Genomic DNA, 24,666 nt, shown 5'->3' on the forward strand with positions numbered 1-24,666 from the left:
AAATAAGGAAAGACAAAGCTCCTCTCAGTAATCCCACTAACTTGTCCCCAGAACAGAAGGAGACACGCGTGTCATTACCGCCTCTTCCCTATTAACTACTTTAATGCACCAAAAATAAATTAAAAACAAATAAGTAAATTAATCGTCTTGTTGCTTGAACATTTCTGTAATAATTTAAAAAAAAAAAACCTAAATCAAAACTTGAATAAATCCCATTTATTATTGTTTCCCAAATTCCACAACGACGACCCACTTCCCTACGTCAATACTCAATACTATTCCTATTCCATGCAATCAATAAATATCCTCTGTTTATTTTGTATTTTCAATTTATTGACGATTTGACAATTTGAACGACGTACAATAATTTAGTCAACTCAAACTGAATCGATACTAGAAATTTATAACCAAAAGCCTTTATACCAAGTTTGACGAGCGACATTTTAGAATTCAAAATCAACCGTACCGAGTAGAAAATTTTGAGTTTTATTAACATATAGCTAGGATACTAGACATTTTCACACATTTTTAAAGCAATGCAAAATAACGCAGTTGTTAAAGCGAGATCAGATAGATCATCATCATAGATTCATATTGTTAAGACAAATGGGAAATAAATAAAATTGACGTAATCGATGAGGCGTTAACTTAAATCGTATACCGTATTGTTGATTAAAAATAAGAGTTTCACACTATATATCACTAAGACGCATCTGTCCATATCTAATTCTCTTTACTTGATCACTAAATTAACGTGTGACTTGTAGTACATATAAATAAACAAGTTTAAATATACCTATATTTACAATAATGGGTGTCAATTCTAGCTATGTAGTACTAGTATATGCCAACGGAAACATATATTAGAGGTCATTACAAAAGTAAATTGTAGTTTGAGTTGTATTTAAAATCTTGCATTCAAATCCTTTTTTTTGTATAGTACTAGTATTTAGTTGGGGATGTTTACTCCATCGGAAATTAAGTTGATGATAACCGGCCAATGGAAAGAGCCGACGAGCTTTATTAAAAATACAATAATAAGTAAGGTGCATGAGAGTATTTAACACTAAATATTTTAATACCGTCCAAATAATAAAGACAAAATATAATAACTTCGATTTATCTATATGTGTGTGTATATAAATGTCAGGGAAGATGAGATTGTTGTCTCTGTCTTAGTAGAATAAAGTATATATATATATATAGAGAGAGAGAGAGAGAGATAACCTAAAAAAAAAAAAAAACAATATATAGTGAGAGAAAGTTATTATTAAGAGATTAGTGTCGGTGAATTTTTTGAAACTTCTCTTTTGCGGTTTCGTGTTCCTCTCATCTCTTCTTGGCCCACGTGTTCATCAATCTCCCTCTCCGCATGTAATCGCTTCGCCGTCAATTTCACACATCTTCTTCTTCTTCTTTTTTTTTTTTTTTTTTTTTTTTTTTTTTTTTTTTTTTTTTTTTTTTTTTTTTTTTTCTTCTTCTTCTTCTCTTCTTTCATCTCTAAATTTCTTTGGATCGAGAAAAAGATTGATTCTTTCTTTCGTGGGTTCTTGAAATCGCCGGCGAAAACCCATATGGAGACAGCGACGGAAGTGGCGACGGTAGTTTCTACTCCGGTTGCGTCGGCGGCGGCGGCAGCGACGAGGAAGAGAGAGAAGCCGTATAAAGGGATAAGGATGAGGAAGTGGGGAAAGTGGGTGGCGGAGATTAGAGAACCTAATAAACGGTCAAGAATCTGGCTTGGCTCCTACTCTACTCCTGAGGCGGCGGCGCGTGCTTACGACACGGCTGTGTACTATCTCCGTGGTCCTTCCGCTAGGCTTAACTTCCCGGAGCTTTTAGCCGGAGTTACGGTGGCGGGCGGTGGAGGAAACAGTGGTGGGGATATGTCGGCGGCGTATATAAGGAGAAAGGCGGCCGAGGTTGGAGCGCAAGTGGATGCGTTAGAAGCGGCGGGGGGAAATCGTCATCATCATCAAAATCAACATCAACATCAACATCAACGCGGTAATCATGATTACGGAGATAATCATAGTGATTATCGTGTTAATGATGATCATATGGAGTGTACTAGTAAGGAAGAGTTTAAGAGGTGTAACAACGAGTCATGGGAACGGGTTGATTTGAACAAACTACCTGACCCAGAGACTTCGGAGGACGATTAGGAAATAAATATATATCGATTTGATTTCACTAGCTTCCCTACTTTGTTCTTCTTCTTCTTCCTTCATTTTACCCCCCCCCCCCCCCCCAAACAAAAAAAAGTAAAAAAAGTTGTACAAGGAAGATTAGAGAATGTATGTTTTTACGATGTGCGGCGGTTTGCTAACATGCACCACCTCTCTTGAGTTTGTGATTACTAATTTACTACTACTAGTATAATGACGATGATATCTTCCCATAAATAGTATTTCAACCACTTCAGTTCTCCTACTCAACAAATCTAATTGTTCAATGATGTTCCAAGGTATAAGAAAGAAGTTAAAACGCCATTAGTAGATCATTTAGATAATACGTCTTCTAGACTTGATTCGGATTCAGTTTCTTTACAGTGTAAAGGATCATCAAAAATACTAAAATTTTTGCTTTGATAATGTTCGTTTAATTTGATTCATTTCGTTGATTCAAAGTTCGGTTTCAGTAGAGTAAATATTTAGTCGGATGTCATTAGATATGGGAACGCGGCGGTGAGTGAATAGCAGCAGAAACAGGACTACATGAGACTATTAGAGTCGAGAGATTGGGAACGACAAAGAGTGTCCTACATAACAAATATGGTAAGTGGGTCTTAACTGGTCCGATCGTAACAACTAAAGCTCTCTCCATCTCTATTATCCTAACAACTACTAAAGTCATCTCTTTCTTTCTTCTGTGTTTTTCTAATCTAATTTTTGTGGGGTAAAGACAGCAAACACTCACATATCGAATCTGGCTCTCATCTCTAGTCTATGGTCTTGTTTGAAAAGACCGAATGTGTTTTCTTCTCCACTAGAAAGCTTAAACGTAAAAATTGACCAACAGTTAAAAACTGTTTCTACTTCACACAAATACGTTTTCCAATTTTTTCTTTCTAATCTCAGATCTAAGCTAATCACTGAAAATTCAGATTCAGCAGTGTTTACTTTAAAGGTCAATTGTTTTGGGGTTTCCTTGGCCAGCTAATGATGAGCATGACCTTGCAACTAACTCATTTGTAACTTGTCATTATTAATTATATCTTTCTTAATCGAGTAAAAAATCATGGAAGTTATAGACCATAACTAAATATCATTCCGTGATCTAGAGCCTCCATGTTAAGAAAAGATTCCAATTTCACAGATGCGTTTGTACGGACGATACCAAGAAGGTAAATATTAGATATTTTTGGTTGAACCAATATCAATTAAATACCTTAAAAAGGTTGTTACTTTGGTGGTTAACCAAATGTAGAAAGTGGGAAACATTTTTTTCTAAATAAAATAAAATTTCGAAAGTATAAACTGATGAGAATCAAATGCCCAAAAGCATCTGATAACCTAACCCATCAACCAAACAGAGAAGCTGATTCTGTAGGAAAATAAAGTAAGTAGTGCACTTACCACTTACCAGAGCTTGCGACTGTTATAAGGATCTTTGATTCTTCTAGAGTTCACTAGGCTTCACTTTGATGTAAACCCTGGTGGTATAAGTCATGGCTCTTAATCATACATTGTACAATGTGGAATACTCTGTTTTCTCACTTTTATTTTGTTGGAGAACGTTTCATCATTGCTTTCCTATTTTCTTGTTTGGTTTATATCTTAATCAAGGATTCTTATCACCAGAGCGCTTTATTTGAAGCGCGGCTCTAACAACGTTTCCTCTTGTGATAATACCGACCTTATTTGAAGGAGATATAAAAGGTTAAGTAATGAGAAAATTGTGGTGTGTTACAATTAAGTGTGAGATGTGTAATTGTGAAATTTCTCTTACCAATTTGCCATCAGAATCTACCACAGGGAGCCGGCGATATTTTGTCTCCAGCAATATTCTAGTGGAAAATAGAATAAGAAGCTTATATTAGTGAAGAATGTAACTATCACACACTGTAAAAACGATGGCACTGAAAAAAAAGGAAAGACAATAACTTAGCAGCATCTTCGAGGTTGGTTTTTTCCTCAACAACTAGGGGAGCTGGTGTCATTAAATCTCCAACAAGCTTCCCATTGGTTTTGCTGAGTAGCTTTTGCACTGCATTGAAAGTCTGCAAAAGCAAAAATACAAAAACAAGAGAAATACAGAAACAATTCATATTGAGACGATTTCAGAAATGAGTCCAATTTAAAGAAATCCGTCTACTGAAAACTCTGAATGTAATATTAAACATAAATCTACCACATGCATATTTCATATAAGGTAGTTCTTTAGTGCAGCATACACTCATAACAATGACAAGATACTATAACGGGCCACAGCAATTAGCTGAATCATTGTGCATGGTAATTGTGTAAATCAAATCAAGTTCCTCGTAACTTTCATTTCACACTATCTACTGCTGATAATGTGAACCAGGCAAATGATCACAGTGAAAAAGAATAAGAATGAGTGTTTTGAAAAGCATTCAGGTCAAAATGTTAGTAGGAAAAGGAAGGGCCACATACTTTCCAGGTGCTGTCAACCTCAGGGAACATTGCATTTTCTGTTCTTCCACTACCTATTGGCAACAACAACAAAAAACCAGCAATAAGATTAAGGGGTATGGGAAGAAGCTTTTTGATCATTTCACATTGAGCGTGCTATCTCGCAACGAATGAGACAGAAGGTCATCATAACATAACATAGATATTTCTGGCTTTATGCCACTAAGTGATCAAGTAGCTTTCTTCTTTCTCCACTTCAAAGAGAAATCCCGAATCAAAAGACCTTGAAAGGAAAGGAAACCAAATACATCAAGTGGTGTAGCTGGCCCATTTACCAGATATTGAGTCCAAAGCCAGCAAGTCATAGTCTGAAACAAGCCCAACCTGCAGCAACAAAGAATCCTTCATAAGCATCCAACTCAAGTGTTTAAACATCCATGAGTAGACTGGATCCAGTTCCCTTCCAAAACATAGGACCTAAATTCAAAAGTGAATACTAACCAATTTCCAGTCGTCGTCTATCACAGGAAATCCTGTAATTCTATTCTCCACAAGGAGTTCCAGAGCTGTAGAGATGGGGAAAACAAAAGAGATCATAAGTCTGAAAATAAACGCAGCAGCACATGTTTTAAGCAATCTGATGGACTTTAGAAGATGACAAACATCGACCTTCATCCACAGTGGTCGTAGGTTTCACAACGTGCAAGTCCTCCTCCTTTGTCATGAACTCACCAACAGTGTACACTCCACTTATCGGCTACAGTAACAGTCAAATACATGCTCAGCTTAGAAAGCTCGAACTAATCCTCTAATTACTTGAACAACACTACATAATTCAAGAATCAACCACAAAATGATGGACATCGAGAACAAGAGTGAATCAACATATCACCGAAGAGGTGCTCAAATTCTCCTACCAATTCAAAATTGGTCACTGTTGCATTACTCAAAGCCACTTTTGCTTACTCAAATTCCACAACTCTTAAGATCGAATCCCTAATCTCAGATATGCAATTTGCACCAGGGCAGATCTAAGCTAGTAACTAGTATACAATTCAATTCAATCACCTGATTCTATGAAAATTCTCAGAATCTAAGACGCCAGCAGTGATCACATATTCACACATGCAAAACAAAATTCCCCAAAAAAGGAAAGAGTAATTTGAAACTGGAAATCGAAAGTGAGTGAGCTTTACCGAAGAGGAGTTCTTCATCAAAGTAGCTCCGGCGGCGGAAGAAGCAGAAGGAATCCTAGATTTGGAAGGGAAGCTGCTTCGAGAGAAGGTGAATTGGTGGCAATGGCATGGCTGAAGAGTGAGAAATCTCGGCGGAAGAAGATACGGCGAAAAAGGAGAGGATGATGCGCGTAAGCGCATGACGGAGAGTGGAGCAGCGTGGAGGACGGCGTCCATTGGCCGTGGGAGAGAGCTCGCCGGAAGTAACGAACGAGTAGAGAGAAAGTGATGGGAGAAGAAGATAATGCGCCACCGATCTAACCGCTTTGTTTGTATTGGGAAAAGTGAAGTGTGACTGTGACCCCTTTAAACCGAACCGGGATAGATTGTAAACCAAATTGGTTTTTTAGTTAATTTAACATCATCATCCTTTTTTTCGATCTGCTTTAATTGGATTCTAATCCAATCGAGAAAAGCCCAAAGGGCCTGATTGCAAAAACAAAGAATAAATTATGATTTAAGTCACCTTATTAGTCCAAATTACACGTGTATTATCATATTGGTCGTGAATCTCGTGATTAAAGATTCCAAATAATTTCACGATTCCAAATAATTGGTGGTGGTGGGTGTTTTTTCACCGCCCCATAAATAGTCATTATAGTTAAAAACTTTAAAGAGATTTTTTTTAAGTATGTTGTGAAGATGTTGTTTTGATTGAAGTTTTATAAGGCTTAGAACATGGATTCTCTACTAAAACAAGACAAAATTGACAAAGTTGATGCATTACATGATACAAATGCCGGAAGAATTGACATAGAAGATAAAGTATTACTTCACAAAAAGAGTGAAGTATTACTTAATACAAATGCTGGTAGAGCAAAGCTTAAGTAGTAATTGGTGATCGTGTTGACACAGTGATTAACACAAAGCAGAAAAGAGAAGGTGTTGAATCAAGAACCTTGCAGTTAGATATATCAGAGGATGTATCAAACGTCTGAAGCAGTTCTTGTACTAGTCCGACATTAATATTGGAGGTAATACAAGAAGCTGAATTGAAGAATTTGAGTACAGAAGCTTAAGGCCGACTTGGACAAGCCAAGTGGCGGTTGTTGAGCTGGATGAACATCTTGAATGGAGGATTTAAGATGAGATCATGGAGAGAAACTTTCTTATTTGTTGTATAATAGGAAATTCCTGTTTGTTGTATAATAGGAAAATTGTCAATCCTAGGGATTGTACAATTGTTAATCTTCCAATTTCTATTTGTTGTATAATAGGAAAGTTGCTAACCCTAGGGTTTAGGCAATTGATATAAATATCGAGAAGGCGCTTCATGAAGACTTGCGCGCTTCAAGGTAATTTTGAGAGATGCACACAAGATGTGTGGTGTCGCCCCATCAATAAAATAGAGAGATCTTTTGATGGTTTATTCATCTAGAAAAGAATGATAGGCATAGTAGTGCTTGTATCCTATGCAGTTTGTAATTGATATCTTGTTCTAGTGAATTTGTTCTGGACTAGGTCCCGGGGATGTAGGAAAAACCGAACCCCGTTAACAAAGCTTGTGTGTTATTTACTTTATACTCATGCAAACAGAAAATCGATCGTAACTACACTTAGCCACAAATATGCGTTTTCAATTGGTATCAGAGCGGGGCTCGATAGAGATAAACTCTTGTTTCGGGTAGGGTCTTGGATTTGTGGCAAGCAAAGAATCGAAAGTATATGAGAAGGATGAGTATTCACGAAGACAAAGGTATAAAGAAATAGTTTTTGGAGAGAGGCGTAAGAAGTATTGAGTTGACCGGAAACTTTAGAATTTGCGTTTCTTGAAAAGATAACAAGCATGGCTATGGCCGGTGCTGTCAGCCTTAATTGGGAAGTAAAGCAATATCTACATTCTGAATATTTGCTGGGTTTCCATGGAAGAAAGAGAAAACCTGATTCAATAAAAAGCAAAATATTGATGGGTGGTTCATCAAATAGAGGTTCTTTGATTGTTAGAAATCCGAGTTAGGTCTCGGAGAGATTGGAGTGAAAAAGAAAATTCACCAATTTGGTTCTAAAATCAAATCGTAGAGGTAAAAAAAGAGGAAAAAGCAACAAGGTCGATTCCGTGAAATTAAAGGTTGAGAATCTCACATATCAATCAAATTGAAGAGTTTTTTGTGATAGTGAAGCTCGCAAGAGAAGTTGATTTCTGATTGATGGTGGTAATCACTTTCTTTAATTTGTGTTTGAAAGGAAGTTAAACAAAAGATTGATGCAACTGTGGGCAGGATGCATAAGGAGAGGGAATATGAGCAGCATTAAAGGGAAAAGAAGATTTTTAATTGGAAAGACATGTCGTAAAGTTGTAGGGAAAGTTCAGAACTTCAGATTATGTTCTAGAGAGAAGCTGAGTTAATTTCGGGATTGATCATTCAAGTTGAAAAACCAAGTTGGGTGTTTTTGAATTGAATCAATGAAATAGTTTGCAAGAACTCTGGAAAATCATACAAAGCTTTGAAGAAGAAAGATTATCTGGTGGAAAAATTCTGGTTTTTACGGTCTCAAAGCAAGCTTTTATGGTCACCTGACAAGAGATTGGAATCTATAAAGATTGTTGATACATCCAGAAAAGAAGAAATAAGAAGCAATAATCTTACTCGTCAACTTGTAAATTCATGATTCGTGACAAGAGAGACCACAACGGAAAGAGTTGTCCAATTTGAAATTTGGATAAAGATCTGGTTTCGAGCTTGGAAGCGAGAGAAAATCATAGAGAGAGGCTCACTTTTCTGTCACTGTCTTTGCTAGTTGATAAGATGAGAAAGAGGATGTTGTTGCTAGCTCACACTGGCAAAGAAAGAAACTGCAGGAATTCATTGGTGAACTTGTTGCGTTATATAGCAAAGAAGATCTTGTAGGTATGCCAACAAAATTTCCTATGGTTTTCAATTTGAGAAGTGGAAAATCGGCCAAGAGAAGGAGATGGGCATGTTAGTCATGCTGAAACAGATCTACGAGATCAAGATAATGACAGTAGTTCATGTTTCTATGATGTTCTATTATAAACAAATGAAGCCTATTATAGTTACAAAGCAAGTGGAGTTGTACGATATCATCAGTCAACATCCGGACTTTATCAACACCATGTTGCTTCCTTAGTGAAGGATGGTCTCATTCTAAAGGGTTTCGGTACGGATCTTCTCTATGAGAAAACCAAGGTCATCTCAGATTTTAATCAAAGTTTTTAAAAGAAGATGGAGTCATGAACTGTTTTGATACAATTATGAGATCAGAATGCTGAATGTTATCTACAAACTCGCAATCTGAAGATAACGAGAAGAAAGTTTAAATTGTGGGTTTGGTGGCTTTGATAATTTCAGCTTCTGGATTTCTATTTCGATATGATAGAATCATGGAGTCAAAGATGTCTTTAAGAATGGGGAAGAAGAGGATCAATTTTGGAGAAGATTTTGTATGGACTCAAGTACAGCAATCACCGGAAAGAGCAAGCTTTTACCATTGCAAGAGGTTGGCTATTCAAGTAAAGCAAAGAGGAACCATGTACTTGAAATCCAGGAATAATGAAGAAGAAACGTGATGCATCTCTAAATCAAAGAAAATAGCTCAGAGGAGGAATGATGAAAAAAAAGTTTCAGGTTCAAGACAGTTTTTCAGTTTCTTGGTTTGTTTCTTCTTCTTCGTTTTCGTTGGCTACAGGCCTTGGATTTGAGCTCTGAAAGTTGTTTTAGAAAGTTGAAAGCGAGATCTTTCCAATGATATCAATATCATATACTGATTCCATGTGGATTGACGGGAAATTTCTCTCAAAGTTGGCTACTTGCAGGCTACATTATTCGTGACCTGTCAAGGGAAATCGGCTATAACTCTCAAACCATAAACCCAAATCTTGATCCATTTTTTCCTGTGATTTCATGTGACTAGTCTGGATGTTGTCACCAAGTTTCATGATTTTCTGGGATGTTTTGCTATTCCGTTTATACTCTGGATCAAGACTGTATCAAGATAGATTGAAAAAAATTGGCTTTAGTACAAGTTAATGGAGTCCCTGCAAGCTCAAAGAATAATATATTTTTCTTTAGATGGACTCTCTCATGTAGTTTGTGGCTCTACGACTTGTGTTTCTCCGAAGGTTTAGTTGAGAAAAGGTTTGGTTGAGAAAAGGTTTGGTTGAAGGTTATATCACAGGGAAGGAGAAGATTAATGGGATAAAATGGTATTTAATGTTGCTTTTAGAACTTATGCCATTGGGAATGACTGCACAATAAAATAGGTGTCAGTGACTTAAGGTTCTTCGATGAAGTCACTAGTAGACAGTCTAGTTAACGCAACACTTGTGGTGAGCTAGAGGGTAATGGGAAAGATGTTAACTTGAAGAAGTAGAGCTAAGGTTATCAGGTACAAAGATCTTTGAATAGCTCTAGTTCTCTGTGAAGTCATCATAACTAGAAGCTTGCCGATACAAAGATCATCTGTTTTCTGGAAATTATCTCAAGTCTCAATTGATAATCACTGGTTTTAGAGAAGTTGGTCGGAATCAATCTGTGCTCAGAGTTTGAGTAACCCAGATTAAGCATAATGTGGTTAGTGTAAGTGAATTGGTTAAGGTTATGTGGCTGGTAACAAGAACAACTTTTGGATTCACTACATGAGAATGGAGAAGTTATCAAGGGTTGTGATCAAGCGTTGTTATGGAAGTTCTCTTGGTGCAAAGGAGAGTTGTATGTGACTGCGGTAACAAAAGGTTCCTAGAAAAGCAAGAAAGATACTGTGCTTTATTCGGCTTAAACAAGATCTCTGATTATGTAATGAAGAAGAGGTCACAAAGCTAGAATTTTCTTCAGAATGTGATTAGGAAAATATAGTGTAGTTAACATCATCAGAAGAGAGAAGATTTTATTTTCTGAGAAAGAGAACAAAAATCTGTTTCAAGATAACAACTTCAAGAGAGGGTTTCGAGATCCCAAAGTAATCTGATTATGCTGAAATTTTGTGAGGCTCTTTGTGCTATTACGGACTTGAGATTCAACAGTTGGATTGAAGTTTTGACGGTTGAATTGCTATTTATCCAAGCATCTTCAGTCTGTTCCGGAATCAGTTTATTCGATGTTTCAAATTTGACCAGTTCCAGTAGTGACATCAAAAGGAGGACCAAATGAACTCAGAATTGGATAAAATTTGGCAGAGATATTGTAGACATGTTGAACTAGATTCTGGTAAAAGAGAACTGGATTTGGAGTCCGTGAACATAGTTGAATGATAATATTGCAGAACAGTTGATTCAGAGTCTTATGCACCAAAGAATTTCTAATGACATGAAAGGCCAAGAGTATAGATGTTGAAAACATGTTATGGTAGCTTGCTGGAATCTAAGAAGAATGCTGAAAAACGTTTTTGGAGAAGGCTTTGAGACAGAGTGATCGAAACTGAGACTAAGAGAGAGGTTGAGACATAAAACTTTCTACCAAGGCATGTTGATTGAGAAGTTGTCATGGGAAGAAAATTTCAGTCAAAGGGTTTTAAAGAGATTTTGCTAGAAGAAAACAAGCTTGACTCATGGTGGTGATGTGAAGAATTTTCAAGTGGAGTTAGGAGTAACACTTTCTAAAGGAAATAGTTGTTATGTATGTGGTATTTAGTGACGGCCTGCTAGTATATAATTTTTGTATGCTGCAATTTTTGATGAAGTATTGCTAGATCTGTTGCTACCACAAGGAAAAAGAGATCTTCAATATTGGAAAGCAAAGAGAAGAAAAAAAAAGGAACTTAAATCTAAATCGATTATGAGGTGTAGATGTTTATATCACAATTTCAAGGAGTATTCAAGGTTGCGCATGAGAAGGGATCATCTCAGGTTACCCAATTTCTCATGAATAATGGTTCATGCAAATAAGTAGAATACTCAAGGCTGAGGAGAAGTGATGAGCAACACAACAGAGGATAGTTGCATGGTTACAGAGATTGTTTAACAGCGGGTATAATGCAAGACTAGTTAAGATGTCGTGCAAAGCTGAAACACTAAAGGTGAGTGAAATTGATATGTTGGTTGTTTTTAACTTAGTTGGCACTCAAGCTGGGGGAGAAGAAAATGTGGAGTTTGCTGTGAGCTAAGAGCAAATATTATGGGAGAGCTCTACTAGTGGTTAGAGATTAAAAAATGTGAATGAGTATCAAACTAAGTTAAAAAAAAGGGAGAATGAAGATGTTTGATCTTTCAAGACACATTGCATGTGAGGATGTTTGATATTTCAAGACACATTGCATGATGTACCATAAAATTAGAGATAAAAGAAGATTTAAACTCAGTCATCAAGGGAGAGATTGAAGATATTGTCATGACTGATTTTATAAGATGCATAGAATTGAGAAGTCAATCATTAAGGGAAAGATTGAAGCTGGTTTTAAAAGGAGTATGGATTATAAAACTAAATCACCAAGGGAGAGATTGAAGATGTTGTGTTGATTGAAGTTTTATAAGGCTTAGAACATGTCATGGATTCTCTACTAAAACAAGACAAAATTGACAAGGCTGATGCATTACATGATACAAATGCCGGAAGAATTGACACAGAAGATGAAGTATTACTTCACAAAGAGAGTGAGGTATTACTTAATACAAATGCTGGTAGAGCAGAGCTTAAGTAGTAATTGGTGATCGTGCTGACACAGTGATTAACACAAAGCAGAAAAGAGAAGGTGTTGAATCAAGAACCTTGCAGTTAGATATATCAGAGGATGTATCAAACGTCTGAAGCAGTTCTTGTACTAGTCCGACATTAATACAGGAAGTAATACAAGAAGCTGAATTGAAGAGTTTGAGTACAGAAGCTTAAGGCCGACTTGGACAAGCCAAGTGGCGGTTGTTGAGCTGGATGAACATCTTGAATGGAGGATTCAAGATGGGATCATGGAGAGAAACTTTCCTATTTGTTGTATAATAGGAAAATTGTCAATCCTAGGGATTGTACAATTGTTAATCTCTCAATTCTTATTTGTTATATAATAGGAAAGTTGCTAACCCTAGGGGTTAGGCAATTGATATAAATATCGAGAAGGCGCTTCATGAAGACTTGCGCGCTTCAAGGTAGTTTTGAGAGATGCACACAAGATGTGTGGTGTCGCCCCATCAATAAGATAGAGAGATCTTTTGATGGTTTATTCATCTAGAAAAGAATGATAGGCATAGTAGTGATTGTATCCTATGCAGTTTGTAATTGTTATCTTGTTCTAGTGAATTTGTTCTGAACTAGGTCCCGGGGATGTAGGAAAAAACGAACCCCGTTAACAAAGCTTGTGTGTTATTTACTTTATGCTCATGCAAACAGAAAGTCAATCATAACTACACTTAGCCACAAATATGCGTTTTCATGTTGTGGGTACATTCTTTTCAAAATTTTCAATAATCATCCATCATAACTTTTAAGTACTATGTACGGATTAAAATAATTATACAGTATGTAACTAAATTTGTTTGCCATACGCCCATACATAATCAAATCCATGTTAAAAATGTTTCTTTTGAATATGTATATAGCAACAAAATGTTGTTGACAAACTCACGATCCTCACAAAACCATATACCTAATGATTTATAATTATTATGAACGCGAATTATGACGATAGATATAAACTACTTCATATCATCATCGATCATCCGTTTATAAATCTTGAATATTTGGTTTATATATATATATCCCCAACTTGCTTTATTAACGGGCATTTTCGGGGACTAGCCCGCTTCTTCATTACTCAAGAGGGCGATTGCCCGGTCTTCTTTCATGTGGAATCATTTTAGATTGTATCCAAACCTGCCTCCACTTTCTTATGTGAAAGAGGTGCTTGCTTTATGAGACTAAATGGAAACCAATCTGAATACGAATAAGATCAAAAAGGCCATCATTGGGGCAAACAATGCAATAGCTTCGGTTAGAGCAAAGCCCAAAATGGCATAACCAAATGATTGTTTAGCCAATGGTGGATTTTGCGCCACAGAATGAATCAAAGAACTGAAGACGTTTCCAATACCGATAGCAGCTCCCGCTGAAGCAATTATAGCAGCTCCAACACCTATTGATTTTGCACCTTCTAACATCTCGGGTTGAGAATTCAACTCACACTTTGTCATTCACTTATCTTATATCTTATTGATTCCTCGTCGATTCTTAACCTTGTTCCTTTGATCTTGGACATCTCACTGGGAATGCATTCTTTGCGATCTTGTACCCACTGAGTGGTAGACTGAAGACCAACAACATCTCGACAAAGATAAGTACAAGCAAGTAGATCATTCGACATCAGAGCGAATGACTCGTAGCTAGGGTCCCATCTCTCTTCGATTATTCAATTTAATCTGTCTTCGTCTTCTCTTATGAAATTGATAGTTTGTGAGATCGATTATTCATAAATGATGCCCTTCTCTTATATACGAGAGCACCAGATACACTATGGATGAATACATACGATTTAACTTATCCCAAAAGTAAAGATCTTATCGTATTCTAATCGAGGAAAGAAGGCGAGCTAGTTCAACTCAATGACAACCTCTAGGGCCAAGCCTATAGAAAGCTTTTCCAATCTCCTTCTGCATTCTTTCCTTTAATATGCTTGTATCACATACCAATAAGACATATGAGTTCGTTCCGAGCAGATAAGATGGTAGTTGGCTATCAATCTTCTTTAGCACGAGTCGATCCCTATTCTTCTATAGTTGGTGAGAACTATGACTTGAACCTGCTCCTTACTTCAATCTTCTTTTCAATTCAGATATGGATGGTAAAGTCGATTCAGATATAATGGTAAAGGAAGATCAAGTTACTCGGCTAGACCATTATCCAAAGAATGGAAAGCTAAAGCAAGCCAAAGAATGATCAGTCCCATAATTGAATGGCATTGTCCTTTCTTTCCCCCATGAATTGCTTTCTCTCGTACTCATGCGATCCCGCTCGACCCCTTCCTACTTGAACTCCTGGTTTTGATGCTGTGACTTCCCCCCATGAATTGCTTTTTCTTCTTTTCTTGCTTTTATGCGTTGCGTACAACTCCTTCTCTTATTAGAGGGCTCTCACGTCTCATATGGTTGAGGAGCGTTGGGCCCATTCTAACTAAGTTGGAGCGACTCTCTGGAAGAATTCCTTTGAAGAAAGATCCAAGCACTCAACTTGATTGGAGAAGTTAGCGAAAGAGTCTCGAGAGCAAGGCGTTGAGCGGATCGACTTTTGCTTTCCCCTAATAATCTGAAGGGAACGGGTGAGAATGAAGTTCAGGCTAACCATATATATATACACGAAAAGAAAAAAATAGTTTTTCGAAAAAGAATCATCCATAGTTATTTAGTACAAACGAAACTTTGAATCTGATTCAACGATAACTTTTATTAAAGCCTTTCATTGTACTCAAAGTAAATTGCCTTCAGCGACTCTCAATTTATTCTTTTTTAATTTATGAGTATTACTATCTTTCAAGTTGTTTGCGTTTTTCATTTTATTTTGTTTTTGCCCAAAGTTGTTGTTGTCTCTTTTCGCGACATAAACAAAAAAAAAAACTTAATTAACCAAGTTCAATTATATATTCTATCCAATTCCTGTTGTTTCCTCTACGTCAAAACTAGCAGAAAAAACACATCGATATCATGGATGCAAAGAATAAAGTACGTGGAAAATGTATTTATTTATAGTGGATGAAAGAATCTGCAAAACAAAGAATCACAAAATGAAAATCTTGCATAGTTTATAAGTGAATAAAAGGGTTTACTGTAATTATTAATTAGTGTTTCCACGTCCGTTATTGCGTATCATTTTGCATGTAAAATATGTACCTCTAATGAGAAATGTGAAATATGTTATATAAGTGAAATTCAGCAATTAATTGTATCAGAAACGATGTCGTTTGTAACGTTTTTCCATTTTTGTCAACTACCCTTAACGAGATATTTTCTTCAGGCTTGTAAAACGGAAGAATCATAATGTATCTCTTGCCTAAGCCTCAGTTAGGCCCGACCTATTGTCCATCAGCTAATTAATTAATTAATTTTTGTCTGAAACATCGAAACAAATTTGAAGCAAAACTTAAAGTGAAAAACGGAAATGATTCCCATATTGATGAAAACTTGTAAAGTCGGAATAATTCGTTGGTCCCTCCATTAACTAACGTGAATTATTGCAATTGGGACCGTACTAAATTTTGGTTGTGGTTTTGATATAGTACCAACAATAACAAAAAGAAAAAAAAGGGGGGGGGGGGGGGGGGGGGGGGGGGTTTAAAATCAAAACTTAATTAAAATAAATAAATGGTGTGAGTGTGTGTCGTCGGTGTCGAAGGATGTTTGGGAACCAAGTGGGGTTAATTTCAAAGATTTACAAAAATGGAAAGTCTTTGGACCGCAAAACGTATGGACATCGTACCTAAGTTCCTGACTCCTTGCCATATTTGTACATTAACGTGTTTCCCTTTGTCCCTTTTTGTCGTTTTCTTTAGATCTTTTTCCTCCTTATCAAATCATTTATAACCCTAAGTCTTTGTTTTGTCCCCAATCTAGTTTGTAAATTTACCTTAAACTCTTAGAAGTATGTATACTAGTTACGTAAACAGTTTTTCTTTTTATGTATTAGACACGAAAGCATGGATAAAACCAACACATATCTGAAAATTAATCAGCTACAATGTTTATATATGTACATGCATTACTGATAAATCACGCTTCAATATGTGAAAAAAAAAAAATCATACTAAATAATTCAGTCTTATAATTATAATATAACCACATCGAAACACAAACTATCTCGTGAAGAAATCGAGGAGTATCCACTATCAGCTTCGCTTCACATGGCCCCCACATTGAGCAAATAAGAAAATGCCACGTAAAAGAATTAAAAGTGGATCCTACGAAATAGCAAAGGATATTATTTGGCGAAGCCTAACAAGATTTGGACAACCTCACAAATCGAGATTCTATCGATACCGTCCGATGTTTTCCACGTTCGTTAATCTCGGACTTGACTTCGATTCCAAAAAGGAAAATAGACATATCTAAAAACTTTAATGACGAGCTTACTTATTTTATGCCTATATGATACAATACGAGCTTAGTTGTATATATTCGTATCTCCTCAATATATTAGTAAACATATTGTTTGATATCATTCAAACTATGTCAGTATGGTTTATATGATTTATATGATTCATGATATTTTAACCCATATCCAAACAAGATCCCACAGTACTGATTCAAATTCGAACTAGTAAGTAGTAAATCAAAAATATATTCATTAGTTAATACTACAATACTACATGTAACTGTTATCATTCCACGTGTCAACATTGTTTGTTCAAGTAGCTGAAAAATTGTATAGCATTCAATATAATAGTGTATAAAATCTTATCTTAAAATTGAATTCTTGAATCTTTTGTTTACAAAAAGGAAATTGAATTTTTTTGTACTCGTCCACACTATGTGGACACATAGGCAAGTAGATTGAGGTAGATACATGGCATTGATTCTTTTTATTTATATTTAGATTAATGTACAGTACTCTCTGCATATGTATGATATCACTGTGGCTTGTGTGGGGATGCATTTTTAGTATTTTATATAGAAAACGAATATGAAAAGTCTATATAGATTTGCATAAATGATTTATACGGTATCTGTTGTACACTTTACTTATTTACAATTCAATAATAATACCTCCTTTTAGTACATTTTTGTCATATCATATATGTCGTATAAAGGTCCGATAAACTCAGCCAAAATTAGGAATTATATTTTGTTTTCTTTGGTTTTGTTTTATGTGAACACATATATGATGAATAGTAGTCGGTAGAAGTTTTTTCACAACATACATAACGATTAAATGAAAAAATTCACGGGGGTAAATGGGAATAATAATAATAGCTTTTGTGGGCCTGTTTTATTGGAAAGAGATATGAGACAGAGTATCTCTCTGTAAAGTGGGCCGTGGGCTTTAATAATTATTGACATACATATATATATATGCAGCTTATATATATGTATAGAGATATAGGATGAGGCCAAATCACAAATATACAAAAATCAAGCTTCTATATATCACAAAAAATGCCAAATAATAATCATAATAATATATAGGGAGAGAGAGAGATAGTGGGACATAGAGAGAGAAGAGCAGTAGTTTCCACTTGAGGAAAGCAACATGTTCAACGAAAACCATTATTGGAATGTTTGTTATTGCATCATCCCACTCAAAAATATGTACAACGTGTCTTGTTAAGAAAAAAAAAAGCTTGCTAAGAGCTTAGACTTTAGATTTGATTGAAAGTTTCATTCATTTTACTATTTATTTATAAACAATCGTACTCTCTCTTTTAGTTTCGTATTACATACTACTATTTAGCATCCAATAAATATTTTGTCATCGGAATTTTAGATTAATAAAGGAGTTTAATTGGTGACACAATACAGTAAATGTGAAAATGTGTTATTGTAAATCACTAAACACTTTAAAAAAAATAACTCATCCGATTCGTCATTCATTAGTTTAAAAAGGAAAACAATAATGACATATATCCTCCATCATACAAAACACATAACTCGGTGGTGGTAATGTAAAATGTAAAAAAAATTCACAAAGTGCATAGTGACGTGGCAACCTCGAAAATTTATTTTGATACTAGTATTGTTTTACAATTGTTGTGAGCCTTCTCTTCTTCGTATTGTTGCCCTCTGGACCCAAAATAAACAAAACTGTAATGTTTCCCTTTCCGACACAAGTCCCTTCTCCTTTTCATCTTTCTCTCTTCGTTTTTTTTTAAAACATTTATTTACTTTCCCACTAAAAAATAAATTCATTTTGTGCGGAGATTTTTCAAATATATAATAATAATAATTTCATTATAAAAACAAATTGAGATGATGTAAAGGATGACGAATTTATATCAAAAGAAAAAAATATATATACGAATCTAACAAATCCGATCTTAATTTTATAGAAATAACCAAAATGTGGTAATAATAGTTGGCTCCAGCATTTTTGTTGTAGTCAGAAACGAAACGCCGTCTCGTGTTGCAGGTCTACGCTACACGCGCGTTAATAATACAAACGAGAGAAGAAGTGTCGTCGGACACGTGAAAGAGATAGCGCGTGAGATTGGAGAGAAGAGAGAGAGAGTGGGGTCGGGTCGGCCTCACTACTCTTTTCATTCATTGGTGGATGAAAGAGGGAAAAAGTGGACCCCACCGGTTTGTCCGTACTAAATGGATTGATCTTTTCTGGTAACATTTTCCTTTTTCTCTCTTAATTCCTTTTTTCCTTTTTTTGATTTTTAAACTAATACTACGATTATTTTATTTTTTAGTTAAATCACTAATTAAGGTTATGTATTTACGTTTATATCCTTGTGAATTCCTCTTTTCTTTTTTCTTTTTTTCAAATCAACCCCTACTGATTGATGATATATATGATGATGGCCACTCGATTATCTCTATGTAGTAACCTTTGTTTTCTTAAAACTAATTTATTTAAGCCCGAATATTAAAATCTCCGAGAATTGGATCATTTGTAAAACTAGGCCTGCGCATCGAATCTGAACCAAAAAAATCAGATAAAAATTGAACTGATATTGAAAAAATAACCGATCAGTTTTTGTTTTCATTATTTTTGGATATCGGATTAAATCCGATCCGATATCCAATAGATATTCGAATATAACCGATAATATAAGAAACAACTTTATAAAGATAGATGTATATGTAACTATATAAAATATACATGAATCGTAGATATAGATATATCCACCTAACTATATACAATATACACAAATCGTAGATATACTCCTATATCTACGTTATTGTTTACTTTGGTTTTTATTTTTTATCATTGACATGGTTTTATATCTCACTTTGGATGTTAGTACGTCACACTTTTATGTATTGGTATAATTTTATGTTAGTTTGAACTTTAAACTTGTTATTTATTTCATTTCTATTTTTTCACATACTCGGTTAGTATAGTTTTTTGGATACAATCGTATTAAAAAATATCCGAATAAAACCTTATCCAATAAATTTAGTTTAATTTTGGTTATCGACAATATATTCGAACCGATCCAAAATTTGAATTATCCGAACCAAAACCGATCCGAATTTTTTAAATATCCTAATGGATGTTAGAGCCAATATCTAAAAAATTCAAAATCTGAAATATCCGAATCGATATCCGAACGCGGAGCCCTATGTAAAACTATTGTATGTGGTTGGTCACTTGGTATATAGATTTCAAACTAAACCAAGTCGACAATTTAGCCGAACCAATTGTGAGGTAATCTTAATGAAAGACTTTTTTTTTTGTGTTTGTTTAAAGACTGAATGGACCCGACAAATTGAATGCCAAACCTAAAGCAAAGCAATTCATAAATTTTTGCACCAAATGAAGACGGTAAGTAGCTTATGCGATCTGGGAGAAAAAAAAAGGGAATGACAATTTTGTGAAGCAACTTGTGTGTTTAAAACAAGTGAGCTATTTCCAGTTTTCCACTTTGGTTTCTTTCTCTCCTGCGGGTGTTTTGGTTATAGTTAATCCTGATTAGGTTCTAAATCTTCATCTCACATGTACTCTCGTGTTCTACATGTACAAACTGTCTATTAAACACATCATATACCCATATATAGGTTGATATTTCATTTAAAAATATACAAGGGAAATAGTAATCATCAAATGATCAAAATAGTTTTGTAAGCAGTTGTGAAAATCAGCAACTTAACTCAAATATAACAGAGCTCGTAAACATATAAAATGCATATACATGGTGGAAGTTTTCACTTTATCAGCAAGTTTAGAAAACGAAAGCAATGTAGATCGTTAAATTCTACGGTTAATAAACCATATTTTAGAAGCTAGTAGACTTTTTGTTTTGTTTTGGTTTATAAATTAGTCAAATAACTAGCTCATAATTAAGAAAACATATAGTTTTAAGATACAATTGAATTGTGATTTCAAACACATTAAAAGTTTGGGCAAAGTAATAGATATAGAAAACTTGCACCAATCCAACCTGAACCAATAAGTTACAAACTTGAAATAAGTTAGTCCCATTTAGAAATCTTTATTATTATTATTATTATTATTATTATTATAACATAACTCTTTATATAGTGAAAACCCTATTACTTGCTTGTCTTAAAGGAATTGCTGTTTATGGAACTCCACTTTAAATAAACATATAAGTAATCTATTTAGTAGTAGTACAGAAAACTTAAGATCCCATCTTCTACTTTAATTTGCCCGATCATGAAAACACCTATTTATTGTACAGAAACATACATCTTTAACATATATAGATGTATGCGTGATCTATTTGTATATGTAACCTTATTACCCTTTTTTATTCATATTGACAAGAAAAAAAAAACAAACAAAAAAGCTTTTAAAGTAATAATCAAAATTTGGCAAAATTGTGGGGTTTTTAAGTAATCTATTAGATAAATCATTATCTAGGGGGAAAAAAATGCCTTTTATAGGATTGCTTACCGAACCAAGCCGTGGACTTCACTTTCTTAAAACATGAAATTACATATTAAAGGAATCTTTTGATTAATCAAAGAAGATGGTTTGCCTACATAGATAATAATGAAAGTGGAAATATTTTTAAAAAATAAAATAAAATAAAATAAAGAAACTCCAATACGAGGAATTGTTTCGAATATAATCTTTTTTTCCAAAGAAAGCAAGTGGTTAGATAGAGAGAGAGAGAGAGAATAACATTATTTATTAAAATTAAATAAACAGTAAGAAGAAAGAGAGAAAGGGCAGTGGAAGTAAATATAAAGGAAAGGATAAAAATGAAAGCTTTCGTAGAAGCAAACTCTTTTATATATATCTCTCTCTCTCTTATTACTATCTTTATTTTTCATTTTTTATTTTCTACCAACCAAAAGCTTTTTGCTCTTTGGTTTCTCTTATTTAGCTTCTAACCTTGAGGAGAATCAAACTAGAGGATTGAAGTCTCTGAAAACCTTTCAAAACATCAACCCAAAAAAAAAAAAAAAAAATGTGGGATCTAAACGACTCACCACACCAAACACTTAGAGAAGAAGAATCTGAAGAGTTTTGCTATTCTTCACCAAGTAAACGGGTCGGATCTTTCTCTAATTCAAGTTCCTCTGCTGTTGTCATCGAAGATGGATCCGATGATGACGAGCCTAACCGGGTCAGACCCAATAATAACAACCCACTTGTTACTCATCAGTTCTTCCCTGAGATGGATTCTAACGGCGTTGTAGGAGACGGTGGTGGTGGTTCTGGCTTTCCTCGGGCTCACTGGTTTGGTGTTAAGTTTTGTCAGTCGGATCTAGCCACCGGATCCTCTACCGGTAAAGCTACCACCGTGGCTGCTACCGCCGTGGTGGAACCGGCTCAACCGTTGAAGAAAAGCCGGCGTGGACCAAGGTCAAGGAGTTCTCAGTATAGAGGTGTTACGTTTTACCGGCGTACCGGAAGATGGGAATCTCATATTTGGTAATTTTAACTATTTAAGTGTTTTTTTTATTAATCTCATCATCTTTTTTTTTTTTTTTTTTAATTTCATTAATCGATCTTTTACTACGGCGATTTTAGTTATAAAACCGATTTTAATTATAATTTTGTTCCTTATGTTTCTATGAAATTCAGGGACTGTGGGAAACAGGTTTACTTAGGTAATTTTTTTTTTCCCAGTTTTTTTTTTTTATGTTGAAAAATGTCATCGTAATTATTATTTTTTATTTTTTTTTATTTAAATTTCTGAATAGGTGGATTTGACACTGCTCATGCAGCTGCTCGGTATGTTTCTCCCTTTGACTCTCTCTTCAATCAAAAAAAAAAAAAGAATAGAATAATAATAATATCGAAGTTTTATTTTTATTTTGTAGAGCATATGATAGAGCTGCTATTAAGTTCCGTGGAGTAGAAGCTGATATCAACTTCAACATCGAAGATTATGATGATGACTTGAAACAGGTGTAAAATTACTTCCTCTATAATAAACTATATATAGATTTATTAATATTTTCGAAAAGATTGTTATTAATATTGAAAATTGAATTTTTATATAGATGACCAATTTAACCAAGGAAGAGTTCGTCCACGTACTTCGCCGACAAAGCACAGGCTTCCCTCGAGGAAGTTCTAAGTATAGAGGCGTCACTTTGCATAAGTGTGGTCGTTGGGAAGCTCGAATGGGTCAATTCTTAGGCAAAAAGTAATATCCCCCTTATATTCTAATAGTATTCATTCAAACACTTCTTCATCTTTGTTTCTTGTTATATTTAACTTGAATTTTTTGGGTTCTTGAAATCTTCAAAATATTATTTAGGTATGTTTATTTGGGTTTGTTCGACACGGAGGTAGAAGCTGCTAGGTAAAAATGTCTTTCTGTTTTGATACTACTACAACACACATTGTTAAGTCGTGTAAATGTGTTTTTTTCTTTTTCTTTTCTGTACTAATTGATTTCCTTTTTATATTTTATATAATAAACGCAGAGCTTACGATAAAGCTGCAATCAAATGTAATGGCAAAGACGCCGTGACGAACTTCGATCCGAGTATTTACGACGAAGAACTCAATGCCGGTACAACAAATTTTCATTTTAATCGAGTAAGTTTGTTTTAACCCAAAACAGAATTTGGTTTAATGATATTTGAATTTGTGCCATAGAGTCATCAGGGAATCCTACTCCACAAGATCATAACCTCGATTTAAGTCTGGGAAACTCGGCTAATTCGAAGCAAAAGAGTCAAGATATGCGGCTCAAGGTAGGATTTAATCATATATTATTAACACTAATTTCTAACTTTAATATATAGTTTTTTTTTTTTTTTTTTGTTATAAACATGCGTATTGTTTTGTTTTAAGATGACGCAACAACAACAAGATCTCCACTCTAATGAAATTCTCGGATTAGGCCAAACCGGAATGCTTAACCATATCCCCAATTCAAATCATCAGGTGAGTTAGAACTACAAAAGTACTAATTTGAAAATATAATTGTATATTAACATTTTTTCTTTTTTGTTGTAAATATTAGTATCCGGGCAGCAGCAACATTGGCAACGGAGGCGGATTCTCACTGTTTCCGGGGGCTGAGAACCACCGGTTTGATGGTCGGGCCTCGACAAACCAAGTGTTGACAAATGCTGCAGCATCATCAGGATTCTCTCCTCATCATCACAATCAGATTTATAATTCTTCTTCTACTTCTCATCAGAATTGGCTGCAGACAAATGGCTTCCAACCTCCTCTCATGAGACCTTCTTGAATCTTTTTTAATATTTTTAAATTTTCTTTATATATAAGAAACAAAATTCGGAAGAAAATGAACCTTTAAAATATCCATGTGTTCTTCTTGGTATTAAATTAATTATCGGCTTATCTTTTGTCTATTTTTATTTTCCCTTAAACCTCTTCTTGTTAAATTGGGGCTAAGATGTAATTTTTTTTCCAGACATGGGATATATAAAATATTATATCTCTATATGGGAAATTGGATAAGTGTGTGATTTGAGATGTTCTGACTAAAAAGGTTGAGATGAGATTTGTCAATGAGTTGTCTTTTGTTGTTTCTTCTCAATACATTTATTAAGATTTTTAAAAAACATTACTGCTTTATATGTTACCTGCACCTATCTACATATGTGTTCAGTCCTAACTTGTTTTGTTATTCCTCTTTCATATCTATTCAACTCATATTTTCCAACATTTATTTCATTTTTTAAAAAATTCTTGGAAGTAATGTCACCCAATTACTTTTATTCAACACAGCATAGTTAGTTTATTCAGATATATATATAGTTTTTTTTTCGTTTGTTACATTCTATAAATAAAAAGTTTAGCATGTGGGCATACACACATGGTTTCACTTTTGCTGCATTGGTT

At 34.7% G+C, this 24,666-nt stretch overlaps 3 protein-coding genes across 4 annotated transcripts; 2 read left to right on the forward strand and 1 right to left on the reverse strand.

Moving 5' to 3' along the window:
- Nucleotides 1-1,172: 1,172 nt before the first annotated feature.
- LOC104727534 (ethylene-responsive transcription factor RAP2-10) lies at nt 1,173-2,405 on the forward strand. The gene has a single exon (XM_010446631.2). It carries the CDS (start codon nt 1,575-1,577, stop codon nt 2,163-2,165), a length of 591 nt encoding a protein of 196 aa, XP_010444933.2. The 5' UTR covers nt 1,173-1,574; the 3' UTR covers nt 2,166-2,405.
- Nucleotides 2,406-3,360: 955 nt separating this feature from the next.
- Nucleotides 3,361-8,796, reverse strand: LOC104721042 (CBS domain-containing protein CBSX1, chloroplastic-like). 2 transcript variants are annotated; one of them, XM_087476109.1, is made up of 9 exons: nt 8,422-8,790; nt 5,795-8,348; nt 5,268-5,355; nt 5,100-5,164; nt 4,934-4,982; nt 4,620-4,672; nt 4,107-4,222; nt 3,952-4,009; nt 3,361-3,858 (listed from the first exon to the last, which is right to left on the reverse strand). In XM_087476109.1, exons 2-9 carry the CDS (start codon nt 6,008-6,010, stop codon nt 3,784-3,786), a joined length of 720 nt encoding a protein of 239 aa, XP_087332235.1. In that variant the 5' UTR covers nt 6,011-8,348; nt 8,422-8,790; the 3' UTR covers nt 3,361-3,783. The 2 variants fall into 2 exon arrangements, with proteins under 2 accessions (XP_087332235.1, XP_010437249.1); XM_010438947.3 differs by having other exon boundaries at nt 5,795-8,796.
- A 12,699-nt stretch (nt 8,797-21,495) lies between these two features.
- Nucleotides 21,496-24,173, forward strand: LOC104721043 (floral homeotic protein APETALA 2). The gene is made up of 10 exons (XM_010438948.2): nt 21,496-22,269; nt 22,423-22,448; nt 22,542-22,572; nt 22,662-22,749; nt 22,845-22,990; nt 23,105-23,149; nt 23,274-23,362; nt 23,449-23,546; nt 23,647-23,739; nt 23,819-24,173. The coding sequence occupies exons 1-10, from the start codon at nt 21,803-21,805 to the stop codon at nt 24,047-24,049; spliced, it is 1,314 nt and encodes a 437-aa protein (XP_010437250.2). The 5' UTR covers nt 21,496-21,802; the 3' UTR covers nt 24,050-24,173.
- The last annotated feature ends 493 nt before the right edge of the window (nt 24,174-24,666 follow it).

This window comes from Camelina sativa, chromosome 11, assembly GCF_030686135.1.
Source record: "Camelina sativa cultivar CO46 ecotype springtype chromosome 11, ASM3068613v1".
In the NCBI taxonomy this organism is placed as follows: Eukaryota; Viridiplantae; Streptophyta; class Magnoliopsida; order Brassicales; family Brassicaceae; genus Camelina; species Camelina sativa.